Source organism: Didymella exigua (assembly GCF_010094145.1).
Source record: "Didymella exigua CBS 183.55 unplaced genomic scaffold M421scaffold_30, whole genome shotgun sequence".
In the NCBI taxonomy this organism is placed as follows: Eukaryota; Fungi; Ascomycota; class Dothideomycetes; order Pleosporales; family Didymellaceae; genus Didymella; species Didymella exigua.
The window spans coordinates 260508-274738 of record NW_022984804.1 but is presented as its reverse complement, the minus strand read 5'-3'; the positions used below and the strand labels follow the sequence as shown (position 1 = coordinate 274738).

Genomic DNA, 14231 nt, shown 5'->3' with positions numbered 1-14231 from the left:
ACCACTCTGCTCAAATAGCCTCCAAGGGTGGTGTGGATCGGCGGCGGATTGAGAAGGAACTAGTGGAAGCACTATCCCTGCCCGGCCGAGATCGCGGATGAGCCCTCCAGTCGCCTATCGCCTGTTATCACGTACATATCCGTTCATCGTGAATCGCTAGAATGGGGGAATGTGCAGATACGCACGAAGGCTTTTGACCTCACTATCGCATTGCCCTGTACCCAAGCGCCGCTGAACGCCTATCTCGAGATAGGCGGGGAAGATGGGTACGTGCATCGTAGGACTACCCTGTGCTGCTTGTCATGGTGATCAATATATAGTTCTGTGCACAAGATTCTTGCCCCAAACTTAGTTGCAATCGCAACGGCAAGATGGACAACAAATCCCCAGAAGACACGAACTCGCGATCCATCAGCCAGGTGGAAGGCGTGGTTTTGACTCAATGGAAGAACACATTTGCGGAGCTGAGGTACATGCTCACAACCAAGGACGGATGGATAGGAGACTACGTACGTTTCTTGCCATCTATCTTTCTATTATGGATGCTGACAAGCCCAGGACTACCTGTATCTGGTGACACCGAACATCTGGCCATTGAACCGGAGATACAAAGACTACAAGACTCCATTTTATGGGCTCCACGACCGGGTACCATTGTTGTTGACGCTCCTTCTCGGCCTGCAACACGCGCTCTGCATGATCGGTTCGATAGTATCACCGCCTCTCGCGATAGCCTCTGGGGCGTTTCATTTCGAATCCGAAATGACAGAATACTTGGTATCGACCGCTTTTATCATCACGGGTCTTGCGACTGCGCTACAGGTGACTCGGCTGCACATCACCAAGACACCGTTCTTCATCGGCACTGGGCTCTTGAGCGTGGTAGGACCGACTTTCGACATCTTGCCTATCGTCTTCAATTACGCAGCACTGCGTTACAAGTCGGGCACTTGTCCAGTTGGCGAAGATGGCACAGAAGTTGCCTGCCCTCAAGCCTGGGGCGCCGTGCTCGGCACCATGCTTTGCTGTGTTTGGATACAAGTCGCCATGGCTTTCGTGCCTCCAAAGATTCTCAACAAAGTTTTCCCGAAACTCATCACTGGATCCCTGCTGACCCTGATCGGTGTCTACCTGGTCGGCAACGGCCTTCAAAATTGGGGTGGTTCCTCGAACTGCCATAGCGGAGAAGGTTTCTACGCGCTATGCCCAGATATTTCTGCACCAAAGCCGCTTGCATGGGGTCATCCAAAATTGATTGGTCTAGGCTTCAGCGTCTTTGCGACCATCGTCTTGGTGGAGGCAGTCGGGGCGCCATTGATGCGATCTGCTGCTGTGATCGTTGGCCTCGCTGTTGGATGCGCGATATCAGGTGCGCTCGGATACTGGTCAACTGATCAGCTCGCAGCTGCTCCCAGCGGTACTTTCCTCTGGGTGCATACTTTCGACCTGTCCGTCGATGGCACGCTGGTATTACCACTAATCATCATGTTTGCCTGTCAAGCCATATCATGCATTCCAGATCTATTGGCAACAGCAGAGCTATCTGCTGTAGACATTGAGGGTGCCGATTTCAGCAGCCGAATCCAAGGTGGCATATTGTGTGACGGTCTCGGCAGTTTCTTCAGCGCACTCGCCACTGGGCCTCCCATGGTTTCGCAGGCAGGTAACAACGGAGTCATCGTTCTTACTGGCTGTGCGTCTCGCCGGGCGGGCTGGGCAGCCAGTGGCTTCTTGATCCTGATGGGAGTGATTGCCAAGTTCGGGGCCATCTTCGCTTCCATGCCTCCTTCTGTCTTGGGAGGGATGCAGGTGTTCCTATATTCCACTATCGCTGTGGCTGGTGTACGCGTGCTGGCCTTGGTCAATTGGTCTCGCCGCGACAGGTTCATCCTCACTGTGGCGCTCGGAATCGGATTTATGGACATCTGCCAGCCAGATTGGTTCTCCTCGATTTTGACTTATGATGGACCCAACCAAAGTCTTGTCGGCCTCGAGCAGGGTATCAACCTTGCTGTTGAGACACCGTTTGTGATATCAGCCATAGTTGGCGTGTTTCTGAACAGTGTATTGCCTAGAGACAAGGCTTCCGGCCCGACTGGTGGATATGGTGATGATGTCAGACATCCCGTTATTGGTGTACGTCAAAATTAAACCTGTGTAAATAGACAAAACGCAATGGTGGAAAAGCCCAGCTGCATCTCATGGTGAGAACCGGATTGTATCTTAGAACTGGAAGGATAGGAGATCGTCGAACAGACCTTGAGTCCCGAGTGTGATGTCGATTGGATATAGGCAAGGGTTCTCGTCCCAAGCGCTACTCTCTTGGGTCATATCGAGGGAATCCACAGTGTGGGCTATGAGAGTGACTGCCGGCTGTGAAACAGCTACCCTGGAAGTTCTCGACGTGTCATGCAACGTGCGTGCCTGCTTTGTAGGCCGGACGAGATTGGTCCTTGCATCATCGTGGCGTCTCTTCCCCAGACCACCAAAAGAACCTTGTTGGAGTTCTTTCTGCAGGGTTGAGAGAAGTTGTGCACCACGAGAAGCGATCTTACTGGCCTTAAAGCTTCTCAGATAGCCAATCGTTCTTTCTATCAGGGTTTCGTGGCGATCGAGATCGTCCAAATCGGGTTCGCGATGGGCAATATCAAGGCATAGCACGATTCCGGCCGCAACAGAGAACGCTTGCTCGATCCAAAGGATCGGCCCATTCTGGTCGTTCGCTGACAAAGCCTCTTTCAGAATTGTCTTCGCAGCAGCCACGCATGTTCGACGTGTGAAGGAGAACGCCGTGTTCGTAAACGACAGACCAAGGAACCTGCGATGAATCATGATGATCTTGTGCGCCGCGCAAATAGCCAACGATCGTCGAGCCCAACCAATCCACACTGGCCAGTCAGCGTTGATCGTTGCACTGGTCGACAAAAATGTTGGCATAGATGCAGTCGCAAGCTTTCGCATCTTCTCATCGTACTTCAGTACTTGCTCGTATTTTGTAAACAACGTGTTACACTCCGAGGTTGCATCGAGCAACCGCGGCATGAGAGCCGCGACCTTATACCGATAGTTACAGTAGCTCGTTTGCGTTGGAACAGCTTCGGGCAGGCGCTGAAGACCGTGATCATTGCAATTAGTAGGCTTGTCGGTCTTGATGAAGCGTGGATTCAGGGAATAGGACTCAGAGAACGGTATCTGGAACCAGTCCTGCGTGCAAAGCTGGTCAAATACATGTCGACCAGCTTCCCTTCGCCGCAGTTGCTCCGCGGGAATATTTGTCTCTCCGCTTAGGCGATGCAGACCAAGACTTTGCGCTATGCGTCCTGCCGAAGATAAGAGGATCGACTGGCTGTTTGACTTGCCCAATATATGTGCAGCGATTGTCAAAGTGGAAATGGCTTCGACCGAATTTATAGTATGCCTTTCGATATAAAGACCGGTGTTGAGACACGAGACGCACGCTTCGTACCACTGCAGAGCCAACTTAGAGCTTTCAGTGTCTCCGAAACCCCATGCATGGCGAACTTTGGAGGGTGCACAGGCTAAACTGCCCGTCAGGATTGCAAAAAGAAGTGCCAACCATTGCATATCTAGGTCGGGGTTTCGGATATCTCCAGAGTAGCTGTCCAGGAACTTCTCCACGTCATTATTGAAGATCCAAGCTGAATACGAGCCGTGATACCATAAAAGATGAGTGCTGTGATACTCGACAAGCTGACGAATTTGTGTTTGATCTGGAAGCAGGATTTCGAGAAGGTCGAAGGTCGCCTGCTTACTGCCATCGAGCAGAGCATTCGATGGCAGAGAAACGTCTCCCTGTATCAAGATTTTCCGGCTCACCTGGTTTGCTGTGCTCCCATACTCGGCATCTTTGTTGCGGCCCCAAGCAAGGAACTCGAGTACTGTCGCGGCATCATCATCCTCGAGCACAGCGGACGCCGGATGCTCGTGAATGGGGCTGTTCATGGGTTCACATGGGTCCGGTTGAGCCAACATTGGTGTAGCAGCTCGATTGTCATGACCCTGCGATCGAGGAGGACACGACAAAACCGGGGGTGATCGAACTGATTCATCAGGCCCAACGTGTTCGGCGTTACTCAACAACTGGGCTTCTAGTTGATTCACGCGGTGCAGTAACGTTCGAATCAGATTATGTGATGTTGTGGAGTTCTCAGAAGCATGCATGATGGATCTTGAGACTGCCTCGTCTTCTTCACGCGTGCAACGATTTGCGTAGCCTCTGTAGTCAAGTCAGTACCTGTTGAGACACAACGCTATGAAGCTTACCTTTTGGTACATGTATTACATGGTATGGTCTTGTCGCATTTGATCTTACGCCGGTAGCATTCCGTGCAGGTTAGACGAAGCCGTTGGCCTTTGGCAGTCGACGCGTCCTCCATGGAGTGGATGTATGTCGCGTGATAGCCTGAGGTCCAGTCCACTTTCAGAGGTGTAGAGAATGCTTCCACGTGACGAAAGCCACCGCGAAGATCTACTCGGAGGCGTGAATGGATGCAACGACATTGTGATGGGCACTTGTTGATGGTTGAAGGCAAGAAGGGGCGCGGCCGAGATAGCGGAAGAAAGCGGAGGCCTCGGCCGCCCCTTGTCGATGTTTATCTCGCGCTATTGTGCCTTCTCCACCATTCTGCCTGGCGCAGCAACAAACATCACAGTTGCTGTTCGGCCCACCATGTATGTCAGCGCAGAGTAAATCTCTGCCTGGCGGACATAAACATGCTCGGCCGCTTGCTGCGGTGCTCGTCTTGGCGAATTTGGTAGCCTTTCACTTGCATCGCAGTTGCACTTGGAACAGCAGTCACGACAAGACCGTATATAAGGCCGAGTACGTACGCGAGCCAACATTTACAACATCGAACTTGCAGTTAATACTCCTCCAGTAGCGCGACTTGCTAGCCTGACCTCAAAGCTCTTGCAATGGCACCTACCAATTACGTCGACCGCCCTGTGCCCACCGTTTCCCTGGAGGACTTCGACAACCGCATCGATACCATCACCAGGGAGCTAGTTGATGCAGCAGAGAATATTGGCTTCTTCTGCGTCGTTGATCATGGGATCTCACGCGAGTCTATTGACCAAATTTTCGATCAATCCGCTCGCTTCTTCAAACAGGGTGAAAGCATCAAAGCACAAGTTCCTTTCTCACCTCGCCATAACGCTGGGTGGGAGAAGAACTCTCAAGTCCGGCCGTCAACTGGTGTAGCTGATCGCAAGGAGTCCTACCAGATGCAATTCGGGAAGGGCATGGAAGGCAAGTACCCATGCGCGTGGCACCATAACACATCACTGACAAGTAGTTAGGTCGCTGGCTTGGGGATGAGACGTTGCCAGGGTTTCGAACGGAGGCTCTCAGCTTCATGCAGCAGGCACAATCTGTCAGCGAGAAGCTAATGATTTGTCTCGCGCGGGGGCTCGGTTTCGACGATGATTACTTTATCAGGGCACACGATGTCACTCGTCCAGAGTCTCAGACAGTATGTCGACTGTTACACTACTTCGAAACACCAGAGTTACCAAACCCTACCGGCGAGATGTATCACAGAGCTGGAGCGCATGCAGATTGGGACCTGTTGACTCTGCTGTTCCAGAAGGCTGGCCAGTCTGGCTTGGAGATTTGCCCCGGTCGTGAGGTGTCTACGTCATTCGGCTATGGAGATGCTTGGACAAAGGTGGAGCCAGACAGTGAGAGAAATGCGATTAGTAAGTGCAGATGGTCACATGACCGACCTTTTGCTGATACTTGAAAGTCTGTAACGTGGGCGATCTGCTCATGTCGTGGTCGGACGATCGCTTCAAGTCCACATTCCACCGCGTGAAGGCGCCCTGTGAACACGGCGACTACTATGGCGAGCGCTACAGCATTGCCTTCTTCAATCAGCCGTGCCGAGATGCGCAGATCCAAGGCCCATTGAAGAAGTATCCCTTGGTCACCGGTGAAGAGTTTACAAGAAACGCAATGAGCCGTAATTTCAAGAGCCTCCAGGACAAGCTCCGAAGCGAGCAGGTGGCGAAAGCTAGATCAGAGACGCCCGTCACGTTGCAGCTGAGCGCGACAGCATAGCCAAAGAATGAGAAACGGAGAACCTAACTTCTGATAGCAACTCGGTCTTCTCAACTCTATCACTGATCAAAGCACGGAAGCGTCGCATATTAACTTGTTAGGTTCTGCACACGCATCCTATCATTACGAATGACGGTACGCTCTAATACAAGTTCATAGATCGACAGATCGGTGCTTCTACAAGGCTACTCTACTTCAGCAGGAAGGTTATGTGCGGAGCCTAGACCAAAGTTGACGTCTTTCATTTTTCACTCTTCCTAGCAATCTCGACTAAGAATACATCTTAACGGCTATCTGAACAGCATCATCGACGTCGAGCCGAGAGCTAGTGGTCACCAACCTGTCCTCCCACTTCAGAGCAACATCAGTGCTGGCAACGACTCTTCATTCAATAATCTGCATGGCCCTATGAGTGACATTATATTTTCCATCGACGAGTTCGCGAAATCACCGCACCAACTCTTGCGGGCCAACGTCTTGAGGGCGCTTAGTACGACGCACCCCGGAAGCAATCCGGCCAAGCTAAAGACATCAAGTATACCCATCACGCTGCAGCTGAGCGGAACAACTTGATTTGTGAATGAGACTAACAATGCATATCCCACCTTTGTAAATAATATAAATGAAATTGATTCACTAGCTTGTTGTGATATAACGCACAGGCTATGGTTCTAGTAAGCGCTGTGATCGTGTTCGCTCGTGGTTGGACGAGAGCAGGCGCGACACCCACGCAAAGCACACTATCTGTGCTTTGGGAACATGAAACCCCCCCTAGCGTCGAGCATTTGACTGTACCTTGACGTATGGATATTCATCGAAGTTGTTCATCGGCCCTAAATCCCGAGAACCCATTCCATGACTGCGCATGAGCCAACTTCGGTTGCGGAGTCCTTGCAAGTCAACACACAGAATACAGGAGACCAAGACAGTTCAAGCGCCCGCGCGTAGCATAGCACGTCTCTGGCCAGTAAAGACTAGTCTAGTCTATTGGTCGAGCTTAATTCAACTACAGCATGAAATCAAAGGCAGCAGTTTCACCGCGAAACGATTTACCGCAGAATAGAACGACGATACACCCCTCATGTTCGAGGAAGAAGAGTTCAAGGAAAGCAAAGAAGTACTACACAAGGAATAAGTACTTCGTGAAATCTGCATGTTTCAAAGGAAATCGAGTGCCCGAGCAGGCACAAAAAGAACGTAATCCCTAACATGATGATCGAACATATTCTGACATCAAACACAGAAAGTTGGTACGCAATCATCTTACGCGATTTCCGCATCATCGAGTCCTTGATGCAGACGAGCTCAACTTAGGATGGGATCGACGTTTATGTGCATGGACTGCGTCGCTGCGCTTGAACGATCGGTCACAACCAGCGACATCGCAGTGGTACACCTCAGTGCTATGCACAGTCTGCTTATGGCGCTTCAGATTACGCGTCCGAAAGTCGCCAGTGAAGGAGTATCCACAATCCGTACACGTGATTGCTAAGCGTGGAATCCTAACGAACATCAGCACAGTTTTAACATAACTAGGACAGCTCACCTACGTTGACCTTTTGTCAGGTGCTGCTGCTTCTCCCTCTACTGAAGTCCTAACTGGTACTGATTGACTTGACAGCGACTGGGCCTCTATTATCGGCTGCTGAGACCAAGATAAGGTCTCGCAAGGGTCAGCATACTGATCATAAAATGCTGATGCTTGTACCTGATGTTGATATTCGTCGAGAAATACGTCGTAAGGATTATCTGTAAGTCCAGAGCAATACTCAAAGTCGCCAAGGAAGCTGTTGCGGGCCGAAAGGAGACTGGCAGCCGAGGTGTTATCAACGAAAGACGGTCCAGACCAGTTGGCGGTAAGGAAGCTGAGCTCAGAAATCCCGTTGTACTGGAACTGACTGCAGTCCATAGGTACTTCTGGTATCTTTGCAGTCGATTGATGTAGGGGGCTCGGTGGAGGCGAGACAGGCGTGTGCGGCCCCTTAGTTCGCGTCGACTCAGCAGCAAGATCGCATGGCGTCAGCGGTGAGCCTTTGTTGTCCGAAACAGGATCCATTGTCCCAGATAATAGGTCGGATCCGTGAGCGAACTGGTATTCAGCATAGCATATTCTTTCCGGCGGTGGGTGAAGACCCCGCGGAGCCTCACTGGATTTGTTGAGAAAGGTTGGTAAGATCTTGTTGTAGCTGCTTATGGTTTCGCCAGTGGTTCTTTGCCGTTTCCTCGGCCTCGATGGTAGACCGCGAGCAAAGTCGGGCAGGTTTCCTTGCCAGGCCCCGGGTGAACTGTCACTAAAGTCGCTCGTCTGAGCGTTCGATGCATCGACGTAGTCGATTTCAGTCCTAGAGGCGTAACACCTCTGAGAATCATCGTCGTTGGCTGCTGACACGGAGCTCGTACCAGCACAGGACTGCCCGAAAGCAGTGGGTCGCGGACGGGTAGACTAGTTCCAAATCAGTGAATCAGTTGATTCCTTACGATGATGAGAGAATTAACAGGTCTTGCAGCCACCTACACCACTTGGGACTCCTTCAGACCCGTATGCTTGCTCCCTCGGCCCGCTGAAGCTAGGCGGCTCGTGGCAATCTCGTGCACGGCCGCCCTGATGAGAGGGTTGTGGATAGGGCATATCGAACATCCAGCTGTTGAAAACGGAATGGAAGTGCGTTTTCCAGGTGGTCCGTTTCGGAGCCCAGATAGTTATTATACGGGCCTCAGGGCATCCTTCAAGATCCTATGGAACTGGTCAGCGCCAACTGGCAAAGTTCGAATCATTCGAATGGAGGTATGACTACGAATCATTAATATCCAGCGAAGCATACGTATGCGCTCAGGAAAAGGCATTGGCTTCAACGGTCAGTGGTCAGTGAGCCCCGCCAGCAGATCCTGCAGAGACCGCCGCCCTCTACTGTTGCCAGCAAACTCATCGATAGCGCGAGAAGAGACGTGGCTACTCGAGACTTGTTATTCTGATTTTCACAGCCCTGCGGCGATCAAGGGGCCGTCAGAAAGCGCGTCAGCAGAGGTGACACGACCTAGGCGGGTTCAATCTGCGTGGATGGCGTCCAGTACACAGCATACTGAAATGCCTCAGCTGACCCATCAGGCAATCATTGCAGAGTATTGGATGCGTGGTACATCTCAATGCCATGCAACAAGTTGCTGACAACGATTCAAGTGCCGCACACCTCTGCAGCCGCATATCGGCTGCAGCTGCTTTTCTTGCTATGTGCGTTGAGGCACGCGTGCGCGCCCTCTCGACACGCATCGGCCACATTGAAGGTTTGGGTCCCGCGGACGCTGCCTCGCGAGATGATGATGGCCTTTTGTCCCTGGCCGGCGAGAATGAGTGTTGAGAAGAAGCATACGAGGGGAGCTGTGCGCTCGAGCTTTCCGGAAGTGCCCCACCTGCCCGCAAATGCCACTCTCAGCGGCAGCGACAACGGTAAACAGGACGGTTCTCGGAATCGCCCACTGTTAGAAATTCTCGCTGGAGCGCTCGTGCGAGTCAGGCCGATTATGTCCCAGACCGGCCGTTGCAGGCATCTTCCCATTTCTCGATGTGTTGAACTTGCAGACAAGGAGGCAGAGTCCTGAAGGACCGCCGACTCCTCGAGGATTGATTGGAGCCACGAAATGGCACGGCCAGACTGGACCAGAGGACTCGAGAAGGCAAAAAGGAAACTGTCAGGGTTCGTTCGCCCAGCGGGTTGAGACAAGCCGTTGGTCCTAGGCGATCGGTCATCCCGCTTCCCCAGGCGAGCTCGACTCAGCCGGCGTTCGTAGCGACAGACAAGGCAAAAGATGAGGCGAACAAAGAGTATGGAAGATGTCCAAAAGACGGCGTGGCACCTGTGTCTATTTTATCAGAGATGGCATTGTTAAATGGTCGGGCACTCATCCAGACTTGGCCCCCCCACAGTACAGGCCTCTGACGCAGGCTTCTGGCGATGATCTCACGTACAGCAACAGTCTCTGACGTTCTAGCCACAGATATCCCAACACGTCACATCGTGAGGCCGCAATACTTTGATGGCTACAGCACAGCCGCCTATTGAATCTATCGCCGTCTCTTATCAATTTTTCTTCCTGGCTTGTCGATACCGAACAAGAATCTAGACGCCTTGTTGGGCTGCGATATTGCTGGAAAATCTGCACAAGCAAAGTTGGTCTGCCTTCGCTCCCTCACTTACACGCACGCGCTATGACCATCAGAGTTCTATTGAACAGAAACAATATCCCGTGCATCACCCAGAGCGAAATTAGAAACAATTGCGATTGCTCTGGTAATTAGCTTGTCGAGAGCCTTCGTCATCTTGAAAGTGGCTATCGATGGACAGGGTTTAGTGACAGAGCATACAAGACGCCTGCGTTTTGAGGCTGCAACATTTGCAGCAGATATCGAAATTGATCAGGTCCTCACGGCTCATAGTGTAAGCGAAACTCTCATGGGTAAGAGGGCAGGGTGTATTTGCAGCTTCTGCTGGTGAGCTTCAAGCTCCAGCGCATGAAGTTGGCAGGGCTTTTCCTGGTTCGTGGAGCCGCCTGTGGTGATTTGTCAATGAATATCACAATGGTGGGAAGAGTATGCCTCACGCCAATATCTGGGATAGCTCCATTTACTAATCTTTGGCGTGGAGGACAGTCAGGACGGTCCCATTGAGAACAAGGAAGAATGTGTGTGGTCAGACAGAGCTTATATTTAGTTCTGATCAGATCTTAACAGGAGCAAGAGGGTAAGAAAGCGTGAAAGTGACAGCCTGAAGCTTGGATGCTGCGACACAGTAGACAGGAGGTAGCCGCCACTGCCAAAACTGGAAATAACAGCAAACAACCACAATTCCGGTTGCTGTTCCTGTGTCGCGGCTACTTACGATTTGGATGTATTGATACAAGATTCTGAGTGTCCGCCATCAAGATGCGAAAGTCTGGAGGCGTTCAAAGCGGCCAACAATTCAACAACTGCGACTACAACGCCACGTGAGCAGAGACAAGACAGTACCAAACAAAGACACGACGGTAAAACGCGATGTATGCAGTCTGAAACGCTTCGGCAGCACAATGCACATGTCGCCAGGCCGTGATACTCGCCACACACAGCAAGAAGCACAGCATGACCAAAACAATCCATGCCAAAACATCACACCACGAACTAGAGCAGCCATATCCTAGGGTAGATCACCTCGGAACGCCTCTACCTTGGGTCTCGGGCCGTTTGCAACGGCTGGGCGGAGCTGAAGAAACCACGCACCACCTGTCATCGGCAGCTGTTGCGGGACGAACAATCTTATCCGTACCATCTCTCCGCTACTGCAACCCAGACCTTTCCGCACGGCCAGCACCATAACAAGACGACAGAGAGTAGGAATCAGCGCATCGCAAGGCTGGAGTCGCACGGCCTCTTGCGGAGTATAAGCGGGTCCTGAGACCCTGCTACGATCCCATTCGCGCATGTTGCGCACGGGCCTCTAGCCTCGATGCTCGCTCCGTTTGTGTCGCGATCCCAAACGGTGATGGCCTAGGGCTTCATTGTCGTCATCAAGTAATCATTCAGTGCTAATCTGTACCACCGTGCCTGTGCGAGGTGGTCAGGGCGAGTCGAGAGCTACGAGGGGACTTGCACGGTTCGATGATGTCGATGATGCGGTGCTGATAGGTCTATGTAAGGTATGCCAGGGAGCGACGTCAGTGGAGCCGCACAGGTACATAGCAAACGTCTCGTGCGCGTACGTGCAAGCAATCATGTCTGTTTTCTGCTCATCACGGCTGGCACAAGGCGCAATCAGAGCAACTCGGCAGTCTTCCTCACCGTTTGTGACCCGCGCGCCTGCAATTCGACTACGCAAAGTACAGTTCCTCACACACCACCGCGCACTCTCTAGCACATCTACACCGCAGTCCAAGATGCCGAGCACGCGCCAGCAAGACGCGCCGGGCAACACGCCGGTGCAGAAGAGCCACCGCGCCACCGCGCAGAACTGCACCGAGCACTGGGAAGACGAAGAGCACCTGGAGCAGAACAAGAAGCACTTCCAGGAGTTCCGCGCGCAGCGCAGCAAGTCCTCCTCGGCTGGTAGCGCATCAGGCTCCGGCGGCTCCGACTCGGATCTCCATGGTGATGTGCCGGGGGGCATGAAGCGCGGACGCGGCGCGAATCAGGCTGGGGGCCAGAGCAAGAAGGCGAAGAGCGCGGAGACGGATCCGTCGGGTCTGCCCCGGGGTGATAAGACGAGGGTGCCCAAAGTGGGGCAGCATGTGCACTGGAAGTATGGAAAGGGGTACGCAAAGGGCGAGGTAGTTGAGGTGTTGTACGAGAAGAAGGAGATTGAGGGCAAAAAGGCGGAGGCGAGCAAGGAGGACCCAAGGCTGGTATTGAAGGCGAATTCGTCGGGGAAGCTGGCGGTGCACAAGCCGGAAGACTGCTACTTTGATTGAGTCACGGTTTCATGGTGGTGGTTCGGGGTGACGGTGCTGATGGGCACGTGAGCAGCGCACGAAAACGGACAGTCTTGCATAGCAACGAGCCCCACGACGAGCAATGAGCTGTCTGGTTCGCTTTCTGCTGCCGGCTGTGAGCGTCAACAGTTTCAGAACACAGCGGCGTGCCTGGATGGGTGCAGTGTATCAGAACAGCACAACGGTTACCTGTATGGGATGTGCCTGGGGATGCAGTGTATTCTATCAAGCATTGGTCTGAGCCCAGACGTTAGCTCATCTCATCGACTCCCTCGACACGGTGCCTGCATATGCCGACGAGCATGATGACTTCGGACGTTCAAGTCATGACGACTGCCGAACGGCGTTCTCATAAGCTTTCGCGGGTCCACAAGCCACTTCCCCAGACGAATACTATGTAGGCTACCGATTCGGGTGTTTCTACGGTGAAATATTTAGATGAGCGCACACAATGCGTCTTAGGTGCATTGCTAGCCGGTCTGGGCCACTCAGGAGGGTTGGAAGTGAAGGGCCGCTGCAGTCGCCATTGGCGGGCTGCTAGTGCAATGTGCAGACTTGGGATGTGCGCCCAGAAGAGAGGGTTCCGCAGGTGCTACCGGGGGCATGGGCATGTTGATCTCGCGAGAGTTTGTCATAAACAAAGAGATGCTGTGTGACGTCTGGCGTCGCCTGACCGTGGTGTGAAAATAAAACTGCTCTCAGCCACAACGTGCGCTAAGCCGCCGCTGACAGCCGTGCATTTGTCCTGTAGGGACTGCCAGTCCTGGCTAAAGTTGACGGTAAGCGTGAGATGGATCACAGCCAGGACACACGCCGACGGGCGCGGTGTTGCTGCGCAGGGCTTTGTTGATCTCCAGGGCCGTTGGCCGTCGATGTGCCAGGGCTCCCGGCTAATCGGGTGGAGACGACTCGACGCGGCAGGCGCTGCTGGACACGGCTGCTGCCAGTCTGCAGTGTCACATAACAGTGTGGGCTGCAATTCGCCCCATGCCTCGACGTCTGTACTCGGAGAGCTTCGCCACCGTGTTGCTCGACGACGGACGCCTAAACAGGCAAGAATGAGGGCTTGGGAGCCATGCGCGGTGCTGCAGGCGTCAACAAGCGTGCGGTGCATGGGGCGTCGTCTGCGCAGTGCGTGCGCTCGCTGGCCAATTCGAAGCGGGCGGGTTTTCCGCGCGCCTTGTGACTTCACCAGGGCCCTTTCGTCTCTACGCGGCGTGGGGAATGCCAACTGGATAGCGTTGCTGAAGGGCGCCCAAGCTGCAGCCGGCGGACGTGCAGCATCACGCTCGCGCCGTTTCTTGTCCCCGCCGGCCCTGTGTGGCCGCGTTAGCTGAGACAGCCCTCCAGCGCCTGTCCGCCTTATTGACGGTTGTGCCCCTCCGCTCCCAGCACGCCAAACAACGAAAAATAGCCGACGCCTGACAACGTCTGACGGCGCCGTGTACATCCGCAGGCAACGCCCTCCTCGCCCGCTACGCGCCAATCCGACGCCCGTGAGCACCAATCCGACGCCCGTGAGCACCAGTCCAACGCCCGTGACCGCGTCAGAAACTCTCCGTTTGCTGCGCTCGCCCGGCGATGCAGCGTCGCTAGCGCAGCCGTCAGCGCCGCAATTGCTTCGTCCCATCGCACCCAGCACTGCACCGTCGACCGCCAGCACCAGCGACACCCCCAGGCAGCACACTCTGCCGGC

General features: G+C 53.5%; 5 protein-coding genes across 5 annotated transcripts; 3 read left to right on the top strand and 2 right to left on the bottom strand.

Moving 5' to 3' along the window:
- Nucleotides 1–371: 371 nt before the first annotated feature.
- M421DRAFT_8034 (purine permease) lies at nucleotides 372–2151 on the top strand (the record flags this gene model as incomplete). Its single annotated transcript, XM_033597512.1, has 2 exons — nucleotides 372–509; nucleotides 559–2151. 2 exons carry the CDS (start codon nucleotides 372–374, stop codon nucleotides 2149–2151), a joined length of 1731 nt encoding a protein of 576 aa, XP_033445612.1.
- Nucleotides 2152–2187: 36 nt separating this feature from the next.
- On the bottom strand, nucleotides 2188–4559 carry M421DRAFT_259978 (uncharacterized protein). The gene is made up of 2 exons (XM_033588681.1): nucleotides 4285–4559; nucleotides 2188–4237 (listed from the first exon to the last, which is right to left on the bottom strand). Exons 1-2 carry the CDS (start codon nucleotides 4395–4397, stop codon nucleotides 2224–2226), a joined length of 2127 nt encoding a protein of 708 aa, XP_033445611.1. The 5' UTR covers nucleotides 4398–4559; the 3' UTR covers nucleotides 2188–2223.
- Nucleotides 4560–4657: 98 nt separating this feature from the next.
- On the top strand, nucleotides 4658–6464 carry M421DRAFT_423913 (oxidoreductase domain-containing protein). The gene is made up of 4 exons (XM_033593602.1): nucleotides 4658–4843; nucleotides 4899–5269; nucleotides 5320–5718; nucleotides 5766–6464. Exons 2-4 carry the CDS (start codon nucleotides 4936–4938, stop codon nucleotides 6077–6079), a joined length of 1047 nt encoding a protein of 348 aa, XP_033445610.1. The 5' UTR covers nucleotides 4658–4843; nucleotides 4899–4935; the 3' UTR covers nucleotides 6080–6464.
- Nucleotides 6465–7250: 786 nt separating this feature from the next.
- On the bottom strand, nucleotides 7251–8970 carry M421DRAFT_259938 (uncharacterized protein). The gene is made up of 3 exons (XM_033588680.1): nucleotides 8595–8970; nucleotides 7630–8522; nucleotides 7251–7581 (listed from the first exon to the last, which is right to left on the bottom strand). The coding sequence occupies exons 1-3, from the start codon at nucleotides 8715–8717 to the stop codon at nucleotides 7359–7361; spliced, it is 1239 nt and encodes a 412-aa protein (XP_033445609.1). The 5' UTR covers nucleotides 8718–8970; the 3' UTR covers nucleotides 7251–7358.
- A 2581-nt stretch (nucleotides 8971–11551) lies between these two features.
- On the top strand, nucleotides 11552–12794 carry M421DRAFT_423911 (uncharacterized protein; the record flags this gene model as incomplete). The annotated part of the gene is made up of 1 exon (XM_033593601.1): nucleotides 11552–12794. A coding segment is annotated over exon 1 (689 nt), but the record flags the coding sequence as incomplete, so codon positions are not given.
- Between the last annotated feature and the right edge of the window lie 1437 nt (nucleotides 12795–14231).

Coding starts and splice junctions, on each gene's coding strand:
- M421DRAFT_259978 (XM_033588681.1), bottom strand. CDS start 4,397: ATGGAGGACGCGTCGACTGCCAAAGGCCAACGGCTTCGTCTAACCTGC. Junction 4,238..4,284: donor TGTAATACATGTACCAAAAG/GTAAGCTTCATA, acceptor ACTTGACTACAG/AGGCTACGCAAATCGTTGCA.
- M421DRAFT_423913 (XM_033593602.1), top strand. CDS start 4,936: ATGGCACCTACCAATTACGTCGACCGCCCTGTGCCCACCGTTTCCCTG. Junction 5,270..5,319: donor ATTCGGGAAGGGCATGGAAG/GCAAGTACCCAT, acceptor ACAAGTAGTTAG/GTCGCTGGCTTGGGGATGAG. Junction 5,719..5,765: donor CAGTGAGAGAAATGCGATTA/GTAAGTGCAGAT, acceptor GATACTTGAAAG/TCTGTAACGTGGGCGATCTG.
- M421DRAFT_259938 (XM_033588680.1), bottom strand. CDS start 8,717: ATGTTCGATATGCCCTATCCACAACCCTCTCATCAGGGCGGCCGTGCA. Junction 8,523..8,594: donor CTGAAGGAGTCCCAAGTGGT/GTAGGTGGCTGC, acceptor ATTTGGAACTAG/TCTACCCGTCCGCGACCCAC. Junction 7,582..7,629: donor GCACCTGACAAAAGGTCAAC/GTAGGTGAGCTG, acceptor GATGTTCGTTAG/GATTCCACGCTTAGCAATCA.